This window comes from Lissotriton vulgaris, chromosome 12, assembly GCF_964263255.1.
Source record: "Lissotriton vulgaris chromosome 12, aLisVul1.2, whole genome shotgun sequence".
Classification (NCBI taxonomy): domain Eukaryota; kingdom Metazoa; phylum Chordata; class Amphibia; order Caudata; family Salamandridae; genus Lissotriton; species Lissotriton vulgaris.
The window spans coordinates 773508325-773524452 of NC_141700.1; the positions used below are offsets into that span (position 1 = coordinate 773508325).

The 16128-nt window shown below is 46.7% G+C and overlaps 1 protein-coding gene across 6 annotated transcripts in view; it reads right to left on the bottom strand.

The window, feature by feature from the left end:
- LOC147678663 (uncharacterized) overlaps window positions 1-16128 on the bottom strand; it is a 167311-nt gene that overhangs the window by 10367 nt on the left and 140816 nt on the right. Inside the window, exon 2 of one of the 6 annotated variants that reach the window (XM_086946115.1) lies at window positions 13034-13169. The exons of the other annotated variants lie outside the window; for them this stretch is intronic. Coding sequence (XP_086802241.1) covers window positions 13034-13169 — 136 coding nt within the window. The remainder of the gene's footprint in view (window positions 1-13033; window positions 13170-16128) is intronic. 6 annotated transcript variants of the gene reach the window in all.

Sequence of the window (16128 nt, forward strand, 5' to 3'; positions counted from 1 at the left end):
ACCGTCTTCCTGGTCTCGGTGGGGATCCATCGGAAGATCTTGCGTAGCATGCGCAGGATGTTGAAGCACGACGAGGAGACGGCGTTGACTTGTCTGGTCATGGAGAGGGAGAAGTCCAGGATGAAGCCCAGGTTGCGTGCGTGGTCTGTTGGTTTGGGTGCGCTGCCCAGGGCGGAGGGCCACCAGGAGTCGTCCCAGGCGGAGGGTGAGGATCCTAGGATGAGGACTTCCATCTTGTCCGAGTTCAGTTTCAGGCGGCTGTTCGACATCCATTTGGCTACGTCTGTCATCCCTTCGTGCAAGTTGGCTCTGGTGGTGGTGGGGTCGTTGGTGAGGGAGAGGATCAGCTGGGTGTCGTCGGTGTAGGATATGATGTTGAGGTTGTGCTGGCGTGCGATGGCTGCGAGGGGGCTCATGTAGACGTTGAAGAGTGTCGGGCTGAGCGAGGAGCCTTGAGGAACGCCGCAGATGACTTCGGTGGCCTCCGATCTGAACGGGGGGAGGCGGACTCTCTGTGTCCTTCCGGCGAGGAAGGAGGTGATCCACTCCAGTGCCTTCTCCTGGATTCCGACGTTGCTGAGGCGCTGTACTAGGGTACGGTGGCAGACAGTTTTGAAGGCCGCGGAGAGGTCCAGGAGGATGAGGGCCGCTGTTTCTCCGTTGTCGAGCAGGGCTCGGTTGTCATCGTTAGCTGCGATCAGGGCGGTCTCGGTGCTGTTGGCCCGGAAGCCAGACTGCGAGAGGTCGAGGGAACCGTTCGTCTCGAGGAAGGCGGCCAGTTGCTTGTTGACGGTCTTCTCGATGACTTTTGCCGGAAACGGGAGCAGCGAGATGGGGCGGTAGTTCTTGAGGTCGGTGGGGTCGGCTGATGGTTTCTTGAGTAGAGCGCTGAGTTCGGCGTGCTTCCAGCTCTCCGGGAAGGTGGCGATGTCGAAGGAGGTGTTGATGATGTCCCGCAGGTGGGGTGCGATGACAGCATCGGCCTTGTTGAAGACGTGGTGAGGGCAGGGGTCTGTCAGAGATCCGGAGTGGATGGAGTTCATCGTGCGGATGGTGTCTTCGGTGCTGATCGGGGTCCAGGCGCGGAGGGTGGATGGTGGGGGGCGGTGGTTCGGTCGCGGCGTGCGTCGGTTGAGTGCTGAAGCTGTTGTGTATGTCCGCGATCTTGTTGTGGAAGTAGGAGGCGAGGGAGTTGCAGAGGTCTTGCGAAGGGGTGATGTCGTTGTTTCCGGCGTTGGGGTTGGAGAGCTCTTTCACGATGTTGAAGAGTTCCTTGCTGTAGTGTGCGTTGTTGTCCAGTCGTTCCTTGAATGCGGTTTTCTTGGTGGCGTGGATCAGTTGGTGGTGTTTTCGGGTGGCGAGCTTGAGGGCAGTCATGTTGTCCGGTGTTGGGCCCTACGCCAGGTTTTCTCGAGCGCTCTGCAGTTCTTCTTGGAGCTCTTGAGTTCGTCGTTAAACCATGGGGCTTTCTTGCTGCCGGGTCTGCTCGGCGGGGTTTTCAGAGGGGCGAGGTCGTCTGCGCAGTCGCTGATCCATTTCGTGAGGTTGGTGGCCGCTTGGCTGGGGTTCGTTGTGCTGGTGGGAGGGTTCTTGCTCAGGGAAGTAGCGAGCTGGTCTGCAGTGATCTTGTTCCAGCTTCTGCGGGGAACCTGTTGCTGGTGATGGTGGAGCGTGGTCCTTCTGAAGCTGAAGTGGACGCAGCTGTGGTCCGTCCAGTGGAGTCCTGTGGCGTGGCTGAAGGTGATGTCCTTGCTGGAAGAGAAGACCGGGTCGAGTGTGTGTCCGGCGTAGTGGGTGGGGGTGGTCACCAGTTGCTTGAGTCAGTTGCTTGAGTAGAGGGCTAAGTGCAGAGCCCTGTGGGATCCCGCAGTTCAGTGGCTTCTCGCTGGAGAAAAAAGGCTGCAGGGAGACTTGTTGAGAGCAGTTAGTTAAGAAATATCTGAACCAGGATAAAGGAGGGTCCGGGATCCGGAGGCTGATTAGTCTCTCTACCAAGATTTCATGGGAGACCGTATCGAATGCCGCAGACAAGTCGAGGAGAACTAGCATAGCTGCCTTGCCTATGTCTACGCATTCGCGGATACTTTCCGACACCTCCAACAGTGCTGTCTCCGTGCTAAAGCCGGTCTGAAGCCGGACTGAGAGTCGTGAAGGAGGTGGTCGGCTTCAAAATAGGAGGCGAGTTGCTCCTGGACTATTTTTTTGAGAACCTTCACCGGTTTTGGTAGTAGGGAGATGGGGCGATAGTTTTTAAAAACCGAAGGGTCGGCATCAGGTTTTTTTAAAATAGGTATCAGCATGGCCTGTTTCCAAGCAGAGGGAAAGATTCCAGATTGAAGAGAGGTGTTCCAAATGGTAATCAGCGGTAAAATACTGAGGGAGCAACTAAGCTAAAAAGCGAAGCCGGGCAGAGATCCGTTTCAGACACTCACCCCCAGTCACATAGCTGGGTTGAATCCATCATTGTTCTTTAGGTCACTTCACCACCCCAGTTCAGACCCAGCCATATGCAAATCAGTCGACCCTGTGCCTAGTGGGAACAGTCCAGCCCGAACTGCCAAGCCATGTCTTCCCCGGACCGGAAAGAAGCATCCTGGGACCGGTTTCGGGCTTACAGACCTCATCAGCCAGGCAAGCAGGAATCCAATGGCAAAGTGAGTGAGGGACCCACATCTGGGCACCCTGCCAACTTAGTTTGCTACCTGTAAATGACAGCCAACCAATCAGGCTTCATGCGCTGGAGAGGGGCTGAGACCACACCGCCTCCCCAGCGTCAGAGAGGATGTACCTATACTCTAAAGACCAAGGAGGCCAGCTGCCCTAAAGGTCGCTGACCTTGCAACACTAACATCTGAAACAAGCAGCAGACCCTTGATGCGCACAGGCTGATTGACACAACCCCTTGCACACGACCTGCAGAAAAGGAAAACACCGATATCATCAGACAGTCTTGGGCCTCTGAAAAGGCTGTAGATTTGGCTGAGCATGGACGCCATTTAGGGGTCACAGCTGTGACCCCTGGTTTACCCCTTGCATGCTACCTCTGGCACTGCTTTTGCGACCACTGGCAACAGAGGTGGCAAAATCAGTGCCTGGAAAACGGCCAGCTCTTCCTAATGGACCCTGGTTTCTGTCAATATTTTTATTACACAAATAATGAATACAATTATTCACTATTAGTGTAATAAAAAATAGAGTACATTAGCTGGAATATGACTGTCTCTAGAAGTTATGGTAATAGCTGGAATATGACCCTGTCTAGGAGTTAAGGTAAGTAAAAAATGCTGCTGAATGTATGTTGTATGCATACTTTCGGATGAGAGTGTGTTTATGTGCACAAGTGTGTGAATGTGTTAGTATGTGTACGCATATGTGTGTGAGTCAAAGTGAAGGTCAAATGGCGTTCATTTTGGTGCTTTGACGTCCATGTGGCCGAAGCGTTTCTTGATTTCATTGCATCCAGTGGCTTCTCGTGATGCGACTTCCCTTATCTGGAGCAGACACTTTCTGAAATCTTCCATGTTGAAGGATGGTCGAGTGGCAGGTCTGGAGGGGTGCGGATAGGTTTCCATAGGGGGCACAGTGTGGGCCGAGCCGAACATTGAATGGTTCAGAAGGCGAGTAGCAGACCTGGGCTGACCCGCAGTAAGACCCTGTGAGGTGTGCTGCTCGTTGTCCTATCAGTGGCACTGGCAGAGCAGAGCCTGCGGATCAAAGGCCACCGAACTGATATGGAGACGTGGGTGGGCATTGTCTGCCAGAGAGAGTTTTATTGACTGACACTTGTTCTTCAGACAATCAGTGCTTGGCAGGCGGGGCTGGGAGGTCTTGGTGTGATTCATGGAGGGGCGACAGGTGGGCGTGTAAGGGCTGGTCTGTTATTTACGAAGGAAGAAGAAGTGAGAAGACGCAGCAGATACGATACCGAGTTCCACAGGAAGACAAGGCTATCAGTAGATTGAGAATTAATCATTTTCCCCGCAGACAGTATCCCGATTAGGCGCGAGATGTACACATGGCAGGAGTGTGTCGTCTTTGTGGGTTGGAGAATTCGAGAGGAAGTAACTGCATGCTCCTTGTTTATCCTTTCTGAAATAAAACGCAACACAGCTCCTGTACTGTGCCTTGGGAGCCAGTGCTTGTACCGGCCGGGAATCCACCCTCTTAAATTTTTCTTAGGATTTTGGAAATGCATGCTCGTGCCAGTGTTTAATTTGTAAGAAACGCACGTAAGTGCGTGGACCCACAGTCTTGCTTACGGGTTCCCTCCCAGCACTTTTGAATACTCAGGCTACAGTGGACGTGATGCCACCGCATGCCTCTGTCTTACACCACCCACCCTACAGCCACTGTCTGCACATCTCACCCTTCCAGGCTCTTTGTCTGGTGTTCGTCAAGACCTTTGTCTTTTTCCCCACAAAGAAATCTTTAAAAATATACACACGAAGATACACGCATATATGGCTTGTAGTCACCCTTTTCATCCTTTGGTCTGTTTGTGTTATTTACAATTTGCTACCACCCAACACAGCTTACAAGTACAACACGGGGCAATGGCTCCCTCACTGTAAGTGACGGTGTGTCCATTCACGAAAGTAGACCCCTTAACCCATCGAACAGCTTTGTGTTGTTCACATTGGAACATAAACAGCAGAACAGCACTGAAGGCGGTAGCACCAGGCAAGCTTTACTCACAGCCTCTCGTCTCTCAGTTTGTTTGTACTTTTCTTTCAGGAGAGATGTAGAGGAGTTTAGCCCGTCATTCCTTTCATGTTGACCTTATTTTATTTCTTTAATGTCTTACTTGTTATTTTCTTTTTATTCTGAATTGAAGTGTCACGGCTGACTGGCGGCCAGAGATTGGCTGGACACATCGTCCTTCTCTTTCCGGTCAGTATGGCAGCACAGTTTTTCAGCATCCTTGAATAATCCCATCAGAATGGCCTTGGACCGCCATTCATTTCCAGCTGCTCTTTGATAGTGTAGCATCAGGCTTGCATCCTCTTGTCTTCACCAATAACAGCTTCGCAGTTCATCGGCCAGAGGCTGCTGTGTAGTTCTGCTTCTCAAGCTTCAGGCAGTCAAAAGTGACAGAGGTGTGTGCATGATCAGTGAGTGAGTGCCTAAAATCACAAATCAATGAAGTGGCGGACCTATTGTCTTTGCCAATGCTTGCTCAACCCTGCTTTACCCGTTTGTTGCTTTTATAGGTCGAGCCCTGAGCCAGGAGCAAGCACTGCTCTGGGTTTGATCTGTGGTAGTGGAGTATGGAAGAGAAGTCACGCCCACTCCCGCCCATCTTTTTCATTGGCTTGTGTCTTTGTCGTTCCTGAATGCTGCCTTCCAATTAGTTTATTGGCTTGTTAGTCCCTCCTTATTATCATGTCATCATTTGTATCCTTCCAACGCTACTGGCCCCTTTACTTCGAGTGTTGCACGGTATGTGTTATTTAGATTGTGAGCACTATTTTCTTCCGGTGCCTTCTCCCCTCCCACCCTTCCACAGTCCGACCCCGAGGCTTGAATCTTGGCTTCCGAGCTCCAAGGTCGGCAGTCTAGCCGTGAGACCACATTCTCGCCTTGAAAAAGTAGATGTGCATATATATGTTCCATTTTTTCCTTAAAACGTAGCTTGCTGCGATTCTAAAACTGCTGCTTGCCGGTGCATCGGAGCTCAAGACCAGATAATTTCAAGTGTAGGGTAAATAAAGCACTTCTGTCTTGCGCAACGCATGCTTTTGTGTACAGTTAGGTGTTGTTCTCTTTTCTCTTTCCACATCTCCATCACTGATTTGTGCCAGTTGTAGGCCAAACAAAGATGGCAGTAGTTCGTTTCCACTTTACGAGCATGCATGCGCATGTTCTGTGAGCTCATACGACGGGACTACGAACACGCCTTCATAGGACATCCTTTCTTCTTGCGCCTGCTAGCTGAAGCCCGCACACATTTTGAAAATGGTAAACACGAAGAAAAGAGGGCGAGGTGCAAACTCGGAGTCTCATACAGGTATGGGACGGGTGTGGGAACGAACCACTAAGATTAAAGTGAGGGTTTCGCAGGTCCCAGTACGAAAGCTGGGGATGTTCAATGCAGAGACCTTGGAGTGGGGGGCACCACAGGACCAAGAGACAAGAACACGGTGAGAGCTGAATAAAAGTACATTGGCATTGGGATGCTCAGGACTTGACAGTTTCTCCGGAAGAACAGAAGCCTGTTTCCAGGGCCATACTTTGATAGGAAGAAGCTGCATGATTATAGGTTGGGCTGGAGAAGATGCATGCACAGTGCTGGCTAGCACAGAGAAACCTGATTCCAAAAGACTGGGAAGCACTTTAATGCCTCAGGAATGCTAGCAAGCGCTGCATGGGTACAGCCTTTTACAGTACAGTTATCTGGGGGCCCTATAGAAGATGGGTAGCGTACATTGCAGTTTTTAGGTTTCGCCTATTACCATTCGCTTGCGAATGGAATAGGCGAAAATTCAAGGGCTTGATCGACGAGTGAAACCAATGCGGTTTCTTCACAGTGCATGTGAGGTCACGTGAGCACAAAAGCAACCCCAAGACCATTTTCAGACGGGGCCGTGACGCCGTGATACAGTGATCCAGCGTCTCTGTGCAATGTCCGACTGCATTCAGCAGCAGCTCCTTGTCCGTAGTGTTTCTCGCGGTGGACCCATGCAAACTACCAATACCTTGGTGAATTTTGCCACAATGCCTTCACTGTTTGCGGGCCACTTGTGCAGCGGGTCCTCTGTTTACACGAGCCAAGGCACAGCTCGTGAAATTTATCCAAGTAAAGTCCCTCCAAAAGAAAAGACCAGAGGACAACAACGGGGATTCCAGGTAACCTTTAATTTGTCGCATTAGGGCATAATGCATTTCGGCGTTTTCGTTGCCTTCATCAGATGCCTGTCCATGCCTTAGGTCTGTCTTTTTCCCTCTCAGGGCTATCGCGGTAACTCCGAATATTTAGAGTCAAGCAAACTCCGCCTTGATGTTTTGCAGCTGTGGTTTTTACCCCCAGTACTCCATATCCAAGAATGCACTCATCAGTTCAAAGTTAGTGCGGAGGAAGCTAATGCTTCAGTGCGCCTTGATGTACCTGTTTTATATATATATATATATATATATATATATATACACATATATATCATTTTTTCACACATCAATGCAGCCCTTATAAAATAGGCTAATCAATGTAACAATAAGCAACTACTTTTGCAACCTCATACTATAGAATATAGACAACAGGATAGCAAGCATTACTTGAACTCTTTTTAATAAGTAGAATCAAAATCAATCTGCAAAAGAGCAAGCATTGTTAGCCTATAGGCTGCATTCAAAACCAACAGCATAAAAAAAGAAAGCACCTGGTAACACAAAAACTGGCACAGTGCCATTAAGGCAGCCATGACCCCCAACTTCCCATCATGCCTCAGGGGTGACAGTTAGGTCAGTTGTTCTTTGCGGAGACCCGAGGGTCAGGACACAAACATATAGTTTAAAGAAGTCTCATTTGCCTAGGGAGGCAGGTGGGTTGGTTATGACTTTGATGAGGATACCCCTGGAAGAGAACTAGGATTACAGGTAAGTAACTTTTCCTTCTTTTCCAGGGGATCCTCATCAATAGTCATAAGCACTGAATCGAGTAGCAAGCCCATCCTCTGCCTGCGAGCACATGAGAAAAAATGACCAAACAAACAATCGAAGTTTTTTCGGCGTTGGAACACATTTCTCTGGCCTACTTGAGTGTCTGCTCTGGTATCTAAGTCGAGACAATAGTGTCTCGTAAACGTATATATTGATTTCCAAGTGGCTGCCTTGCAGATCTCAGCAATCGGAACATTGTTAAGGAAAGCTGTTGTAGCTGCCTTTTCTCTGGTGGAATGAGCCTTGGGCTTAGACCAAAGTGGCTTCTGTGCTAACTGATAAGCCAGTTTGATACATTACACTATCCACCTGGAGATGGAACGCTTGGAGGCTGGAAAACATGTTCTGGGTGACCCGTAATTAATGAACAGTTGATCAGATTTCCTAAGTGGTTTAGGACTGTCAAAGTAGAATTTCAAAACCCTTTTCAGGTCTAAAGAATGAAGTCACCTATCAGCTGTTGTAGAGGGATTAGGAAAAATGGTAGGCAGCAAGATGGATCAATAGATGTGAAAATCTGACACCACCTTCGGAAGGAAGGAGGGATGGGTTCTCAGAACGACCCTATTGAGATGACTGTGTATAGTTCCTTAGAACAGAGAACCTGAATCTCGCTTACCCTGTGAGCTGAGGTGATTGCTACCAAAAAGGCTACCTTCCATGTTAGGTGTTGGAGGCTTGCTTTGTGGATAGGTTCAAAACGAGAACCCATCAGTTTAGATAGGACCAGATTCAGCTCCCTGGGAGGCAAAGGAGGTCGGATAGGAGGGTAAACCTTCTTTGACCCTTGCAAAAAATTCTTCACTACCTGCAATTGAAAGAAAGAAGGTTGAGAAGGAGACCCCCTGTATGCCGTAATGGGAGCCAGGTGTACTTGTATGGAAGAGAATTTTAGACCTGCCTTAGCTAAGTGAAGTAGGTAAGGTAAAATGACTTTCTCCTGCCGCTTGGTAGGAGGGCAACCATTTTGCACACACCACAAATAGAAACACTTCTATTTACAAGCATAATAGTGTCTTGTGGAAGGTATTCTTGCTTCTTTCAAGATGATATGCAGTCCTGAGGGAGTCCTAAATGACCATACTGGAGGACCTCAGGAGCCATGCAGCCAAGTTCAGTGAGGGAAAGTTAGGGTGATGAACGCTCCTGTTCATCTTGGACATCAGGTCCGGCCTGCACGGCAATGTATTGTGTGGGCATTCTGATAGGTGCAAAAGGTCCGGGTTCCACTGTTGCCGGGGCCAGTACGGAGCGATCGGAATCATCCTTCTCTCTGAGTGAGAGAGTTTTGTTACGACCTTCGGGATGAGAGGAAGGGGAAGAAAAGCGTATACAAAGCCTCCGGACCAGTTGATCAAAAGGACATTCCCTCACGATACTACAGATTACCTGACTCGTAGAATGAACATGCGGTAGGTGTTACTTAGACCCCACCGAGCTGTGTAGATAGATTCACTAAGTAGGTCCTGAAGAATTGCCACGGATCAATCTGACCAACAGGCATGAAACATGTTGACCTTGAGAGTTGAGCATAGCCTAAACTAAACCTTAGAGTTAGATAGGCTGCCACTCAATATATTTTAACAAGGTGGATAGCCAGCGAGAATAAAATACTTATTTGGACTATCCCACTTCGTTTAAATCACCCTTACACAATATCTACACGTTTCAGTCCACACACCCACACTGCATCATACGGCAAGGAACATAAGAACTCGGTTAAAGAGCCCCTTCGCGGGTGCCCATTGGGTATTGCAGCACCGACCCAACAAGGAGCAGGTCCATATGATGAAGCCTGACACCTAGCTAGCTGGATGTGTGAGGACCCTAGTTCTGAAAGAAGGGATTCCCACACTCTCTTTCCTACACCGAACCCTACTGAGTTTGTAATCTACAAACCAAGATCAGCTTGGCTTACCTTTTCTCCCGGGCATCACTATGAGAGGAACTACATACCTTTAGTTAACATGATCTGACCTGGCATTATGTTTGACCTCTATAAAATGCCCATAAGTCCCTAATTTTGTTGAGTTTTTTTCACAGCCGCAATAATCACAAAGTCAGGAGGTGGCTCAGATCCTCGTTGGTGTGGTCTTGAGCGTTGCCGGTGTAAGGAACGTTTCCACAACAGGCTGTAGAAGTCCCATGTACCAAGGGTAACAACGGTCTGGCTGCTGATCTTTGATGCAAAGTTTCAAAAATCACTGAGGATGAACTTTGAGGAGTAGGCATAACGATGTTCAACTTTGCTGCACCCCTGGCCAGAACGTCCTGGAAAGTACTGACATCATCCACCAGGGAGACCCTCAAAGGTGGACTGTCTTTAAGGGTCGGAGAATAGTCACTCTTTGAAGATTGGGTAGAAGAGGGTGAAAGTGTCAGTGACCTGTGCCTTCTCTGATGCCCCGAGACGTAGATCTTCTTCTTGAGGAGGCTGTCAGCATACGCGTATGATCTCGACCTCTCGAGAAAGTGGTAAGAGAGAGATCTACTGCTTGTACCAGCCGACCCAGTGCAGACCTGTGTAGAGGACTGGAGTAGTCCTGTGGACCTCGTGCCTACACCGTTTTAGATTTCTGCCAGCGATGCAGTGGTAACATCCACCTAGGAGAGTGATGCACAGATGGAGATTTCTGCCTCACTTCTTGTGCAGGATTCTCAGGGCGTGAATGGGGGCGTACCAGTGAAGCTGCAGGAGTGAATCGAAATGATCACCTCCGGTGACCTTGAGGTTGATGACGAAGTGCGTCTTGAATTTGATTTTGCGTGATAGGTTGACGCAGATTGATGTGAGTGTCTTGATGATGAATGCGGAGTCAGTGTATCTTGAATCACCAATGGTGATTTAGCCCTCGATGTCGGGGATGGAGAGATGCTCACTGGTTGTGAGACCGACGGAGACCGATGTTTTGACATTCAAACGGTGTGTCAGTGACATTGACCGTCTTTTGGGGAAAGATCTGTGCCTCAACGTCGATCATCATCGGGCTGATGACGGCGGAGACGTACATCTCGTAGTCAAACGTCCTTGAATTGACACCGATGGAGTCAGCTGTCTCGATGTTGAGTGCCCGTGATATGGCGCCGACGGAGTCTTGTGACTCGACTCCGAACGCCTCTGAGATGATGTTGACGGAGTCTTGTGTCTCTACGTCGACCGTCTAGGTGATGACTCCAACGGAGTCTTGTGCCTTGACGTCAAACACTTGTGATATGACATTGATGGAGTCTTGCGTCTCGACGTGGAACGCCTGAGAGATGACCCTGATGGAGGCTTACGCCTTGACGTTGAATGCTGATCCAACGAGACCTACTCCTTGATGTTGAGCGTCGCTGGGTTGACGCCAACGGAGGATCCGTTACCTGATGATTCGAAGTCGAAACTGCTGTCTTCAATATCGGTGTGTTCGGTGCACCAGCACGTTGACCGTGGAGGTCTCAATTACAAGATCAGTTTCATCGCCGCTGGTGGTATATTCAATGCTGATCCCGACGCCAATGGGGATAAGATCGAGATCTGACTTTTCAAAGAAAGTCCATAGAGATGTATCCTTTCTCTCTCCCTGAGAGTACGCCTAGACAGCTTTTTGCAATGCTGGCACATCTCTGAGAAATGAGAGACGGAAGGGCAGAGAATACACACAGAATGCGTGTCAGATTTGGCCCTCTTATTGCCACAGAAGGGGCAAGGATCAAAAAGAGAAGGCATTGTGACAGAAAAATAACCAATTTCTGTCAAAAAAATGGTAGTACCTCACTTTAAGACCTAAAAGATGTTGAGTGAAAAGTAAAAAAAAACAATTAAATGCTAGAATATTTGACAAAAAAGTAAAAAATTCAGAGCTGTGAAATCCAGGGTCCTGACTGAAGGAGCCAGAAAGAACAACAGACCTAACTGTCACCCCTGAGGCATGATGAGAAGCTGGGGGTCAAGGCTCCCTTAAAGGCACGGTGCCAGTTCTTTTGTTTGCATTTGCTTTCATTTATTTATTTATTTATTTATATATATATATATATATATATATATATATATATATATATATATATATATATATATAGCTGTATTTATATCTTTTGATATATATTTTTTAGCATTTCTGGGGTCCACGCCCATGGGTGGGAATATTCAGTGCTTATGACTATTGATGAGGATCCCCTGGAAGAGAAACTAATTGTAAGGTGTAATGTATCATATATATCTGCCAACCCTCTATTATCTTCCTATCTGTTACAGGTGGATAGTATCATAAGTACCTAGGGATTACTAATACGGACATCTAATATTATGCAAGTTCTTCTTCTGATGCTTATTTGATTTATTTTTACTGCGGTGACTCTTCTTGAAATCCATGCTGCCTTTCATGCTTCCTGCCACACCCACAGGCGTTTTCCTTCTGCTAGTTAAAGCGAGATGAATATTTCAATGGTTTGGGCAGATAGACATTGTCCCTCAGCTCTTATGGAATTGTGAAAATATGTCGAATACAGTTTGATTTCATGTTGTTTGATTATGGTTTTATGCTTTGTTGTTTATAAAACTTGATAGGGGTCTGATATCATATCTGTTCCTATACTCACACCGATTAGCTACTGGTATGCCGTCTCAGTACTCGTCAACATGTACCGTTCATTCCACACTCTTCCACCACTACACTCCTGGCTGCCACTAAATTATTCAATTGGAATGTGAGGGTAATTCACTCCCCTAAACGTAGATATTCTATCTATTCTTACCTCAAGTGTCATTACATGCAAAGTGCTCTCTTGCAGGAGACATAGTTAACACCCCAGGAGATCACCAGACTCCCGGGCGCTGGCAAAACTCTAGTAAGTGATGCTGAACTGCCTTCAGGACAGTTCCTCCTATACAATTCCCTACTGGCTAGGTTGACCCGTGCATGAGGTGACATAACAACAAAACCGCAGACTCACTTAGTAATACAATATTTACCGGTCAAGGGACCAGGTAGCCGCATAATACACTGGTTAGATGCTTCACTGTTGACCCATACAATGCCTTCAAATACAATGTTGCAGGCTCGTTGGGAAGATCTCACTCCGTGCACAGATAAGATCTGGGCCGCGATCCTATAGGGGCTTACCGATATCCCACGCAACGCAAGGTTCCGCCTAATACGCAGGGCATATCTCACGTCTACCTAAATCAATAGTTGCTTTCACTGAATGGATGCTGCCTGTTCCAGATGTGCACTGTTGAATGCTGATTTGCTCCACATTTTATGGTACTGCCCGCCTTACACATCTACTGGCAGGAAGTCGCGACCTGACTAGCCACTGCACAGAACGTCAGACATTATATACATGTGAGGTGTGTGTGCTGGGTTTATTTCCTAGAGCCAAGACACATAAGATAACTTACCGATTTCTTGACTTGTGAGTGTAAGCAGAAAGTCTGGCGCTGCATAGGGAGGACGCTCTAGAGTTGTGCAAATATCCAGTGGCCTCTGGTTGGGACACAATACTGTCGGACTTCAAGGCATTAATGCAGGGGACTGCTGGAAAAATTCACAATCAGGGAAAGGGTTGGAATTGGGAAATGGAGAGAAATCATTATAAATGACTGAGGTATTCTCACACTGATCTGCCTATACATTAAACAAGGCATGCTAGTTGATGTCGCTGCTTCTAAATACACAGTCACGAATACTCAGTGCTAATGGCGGAAGGTGAGCTGAGAGAAAGAGATAGATGCGAAACATTGTGTTCACCGACTACAGTTGTTCACATTGTTCACGTTTTTCATAATATTGCATCTTGCAATTTATACTGAACCAAGGCATAGCATTGGTAGATTTATTACGTACAGGGAGGACCTGGCTTGGCAATTCGGGCTGGACTGTTCCCATGGGGCACAGGGTCAAGACTGATTTGCATATGGCTGGGTTCAAACTGGAATGGCATAGGGAGTAAAAAAGCGATAGATTTAGGCCCTGCTCTCTGTACTGGGGTGAATGTCTGACATTGTTCTGCATTCTGTCCATCAACTGTTGTTTTTGCATTTATACATTAAACAAGGCAAGCTAGTTGATGTCACTGCTTCTACATATACAGTCACGGATACTCAGAGCTATTGGTGGAAGGTGAAACATTGTGTTCACCGACTCCAGTTGTTCACATTGTTCAGGTTTTTCATAATATTGAATCTTGCAATTTATACTGAGCCAAGGCACAGCATTGGTAGCTCTATTACGGACATGTGTATAAAATTCTGTAGAAGTCAGCGGAAAAAGGAGGATTGTTCCTCTTAATTCCGGACTTTACATCGCACATAACGACTGCTGACCTCAACACATCATTTGCATGTTCTGCATTGACAATGTCCAGAATCACATTTCCTGCTGTATCTTTGTATAAGATGACCGCGACAAGTATGATAAAAATTAAAAAATGCAATAAAGAGATAAAAAAAAATATATATATAAGGCTACGCATCAGTATGGGGGGCTGGATCAGGAACTGTGAGGTGCATTCTGACATGTCTGGCTTTTCTCTAACTCCTGTTGGTTGTAAGGTGGTCCTAGAAATGGCGCAGCATTGGTAGCTTTATTACGGACATGTGTATTAAATTCTGTAGAAGTCAGCGGAAATAGGAGGATTGTTCCTCTTCATTCCGGACTTTACATCGCACATAACGACTGCTGACCTCGACACATCATTTGCATGTTCTGCATTGACAATGTCCGGAATCACATTTTCTGCTGTATCTTTGTATAAGATGACCGCGACAAGTATAATAAAAATTAAAAAATGCAATAAAGAGATTTAAAAAAATATATATAAGGCTACGCATCAGTATGCGGGGCTGGAGCAGGAACTGTAAGGTGCATTCTGACATGTCCGGCTTTTCTCCAACTCCTGTTGGTTGTAAGGCGGTCCTAGAAATGCCAACAATGAGATTGAAAGTTCTAAATTGCCTACAAGATTTAGATCAAAATCTGTTCCTTCAAGCTCAAGTGATGGTTATGGTTGATTAGTGAAGACTTACTCAAAGGAGGAGGTTAGTGCAAGCTTTTAACCAACATTGTGCGAAAGATCCAACAGAAGACATGTTCTTTTCCATCTCTCACCCGGTACACAAAGGACCACATGTACTAGAACATGAGAGCCAGTGGTAGAAAGGGGAATGGAATAAGAGAGAAAATAAAGACACAGAACTATACACTCTGCCTCAACACTTCTGGGGTCAAGTAGGTCTGCAGGTTGGAGTGGTTCTCTACAGCACAACGAGATGCCTTAACTAACTTGTCGTTGGAACACTGAATATAACTGTAATGGTGAAATGATATACCTGAGTAATATCTCTGTATAACCAACCATATGTGCTTTGAACAATAACTGGGATCGTATGAAACCTAAAATGAAAGAAAAATAAATGACTTGCTAACTGCATGCGCACTTACATATCTTACTATGTTTAGAATAACTACATCAGGTGTGTCACTATACACTCGTTTGTGGAAGATGAGTATAGTTTCTCCTTGCCTACTGTTGAAATGGAAAATAAGGCACATCATTATCATCTAGTGATTCCCTACACGTAGCAATATATATGCCTTCTGCAATCTAATACCTTGAACTCTATGTGCATTAACATTTATGTACATGTGAAATGTCCTGTCAGACTCAGTACTGTTCCTTCCCATGAACTCTTGGATGAACATACAGCCCCAGTCTCTAGAGTTCAAACAAGAGCGTAAGAAATAGCTTGAAGCTGGTTTTCAATCACACATAACAGCTTGGATCCAGTCAGTGTCCATAATCTGCAATAGTCGCCCGTCCTTTCCTCATTGAAAGTCATTTGACATGGATGGTCTTAGGTACTACTTCCTCACCTAGGAACCAACTTGACCTGGCACTTCCAGACCCACTCCCTGACAGTGAGTAGGTTGGTCCCACAACAATTCAGCACCAAAGAGGTCAACCATACTTAATAATATATTGTAAATTAGAATAGTTACAATTAGGAACAATAACCAGAGGGGCCTATTATATACAGTGGCATAAGGTAACCTACAATAAAATGGTCCTTGCAACTTATATTTTGCATGCTAAATGTCATTCTATGGAAAGGTTTCATGATCACTCGAAAACACTGAGGAGACAATCTCAGTGAACCCCTCTACCTTGTGGGCTTATGGAGTCACCGTTTGCACTTCAATTATTCAGACTAGGGTTGTATGTATGGGCCAGCTACATTATGGGGGGATAGCAAGTTCTACTTATACTGACCAAGGGCCTAAAAGCCAGCTTAGTGAGTTTTGCCCCTGTGGTGATTTGAAGAAAGCCAAAATATTTCTTGGTATACAAAGCATTTCAAAACTTTAAAAACATTTTGCTGCATCCACTTTTGCAGGGAGCATACCTTGGATCAACGGTTTATGGCTGTGGGAAACGCGTGGGCAAAAAGGCTTGTCCATATAATCTGACCAGTTGATGCCATGTTTTTCTGATACC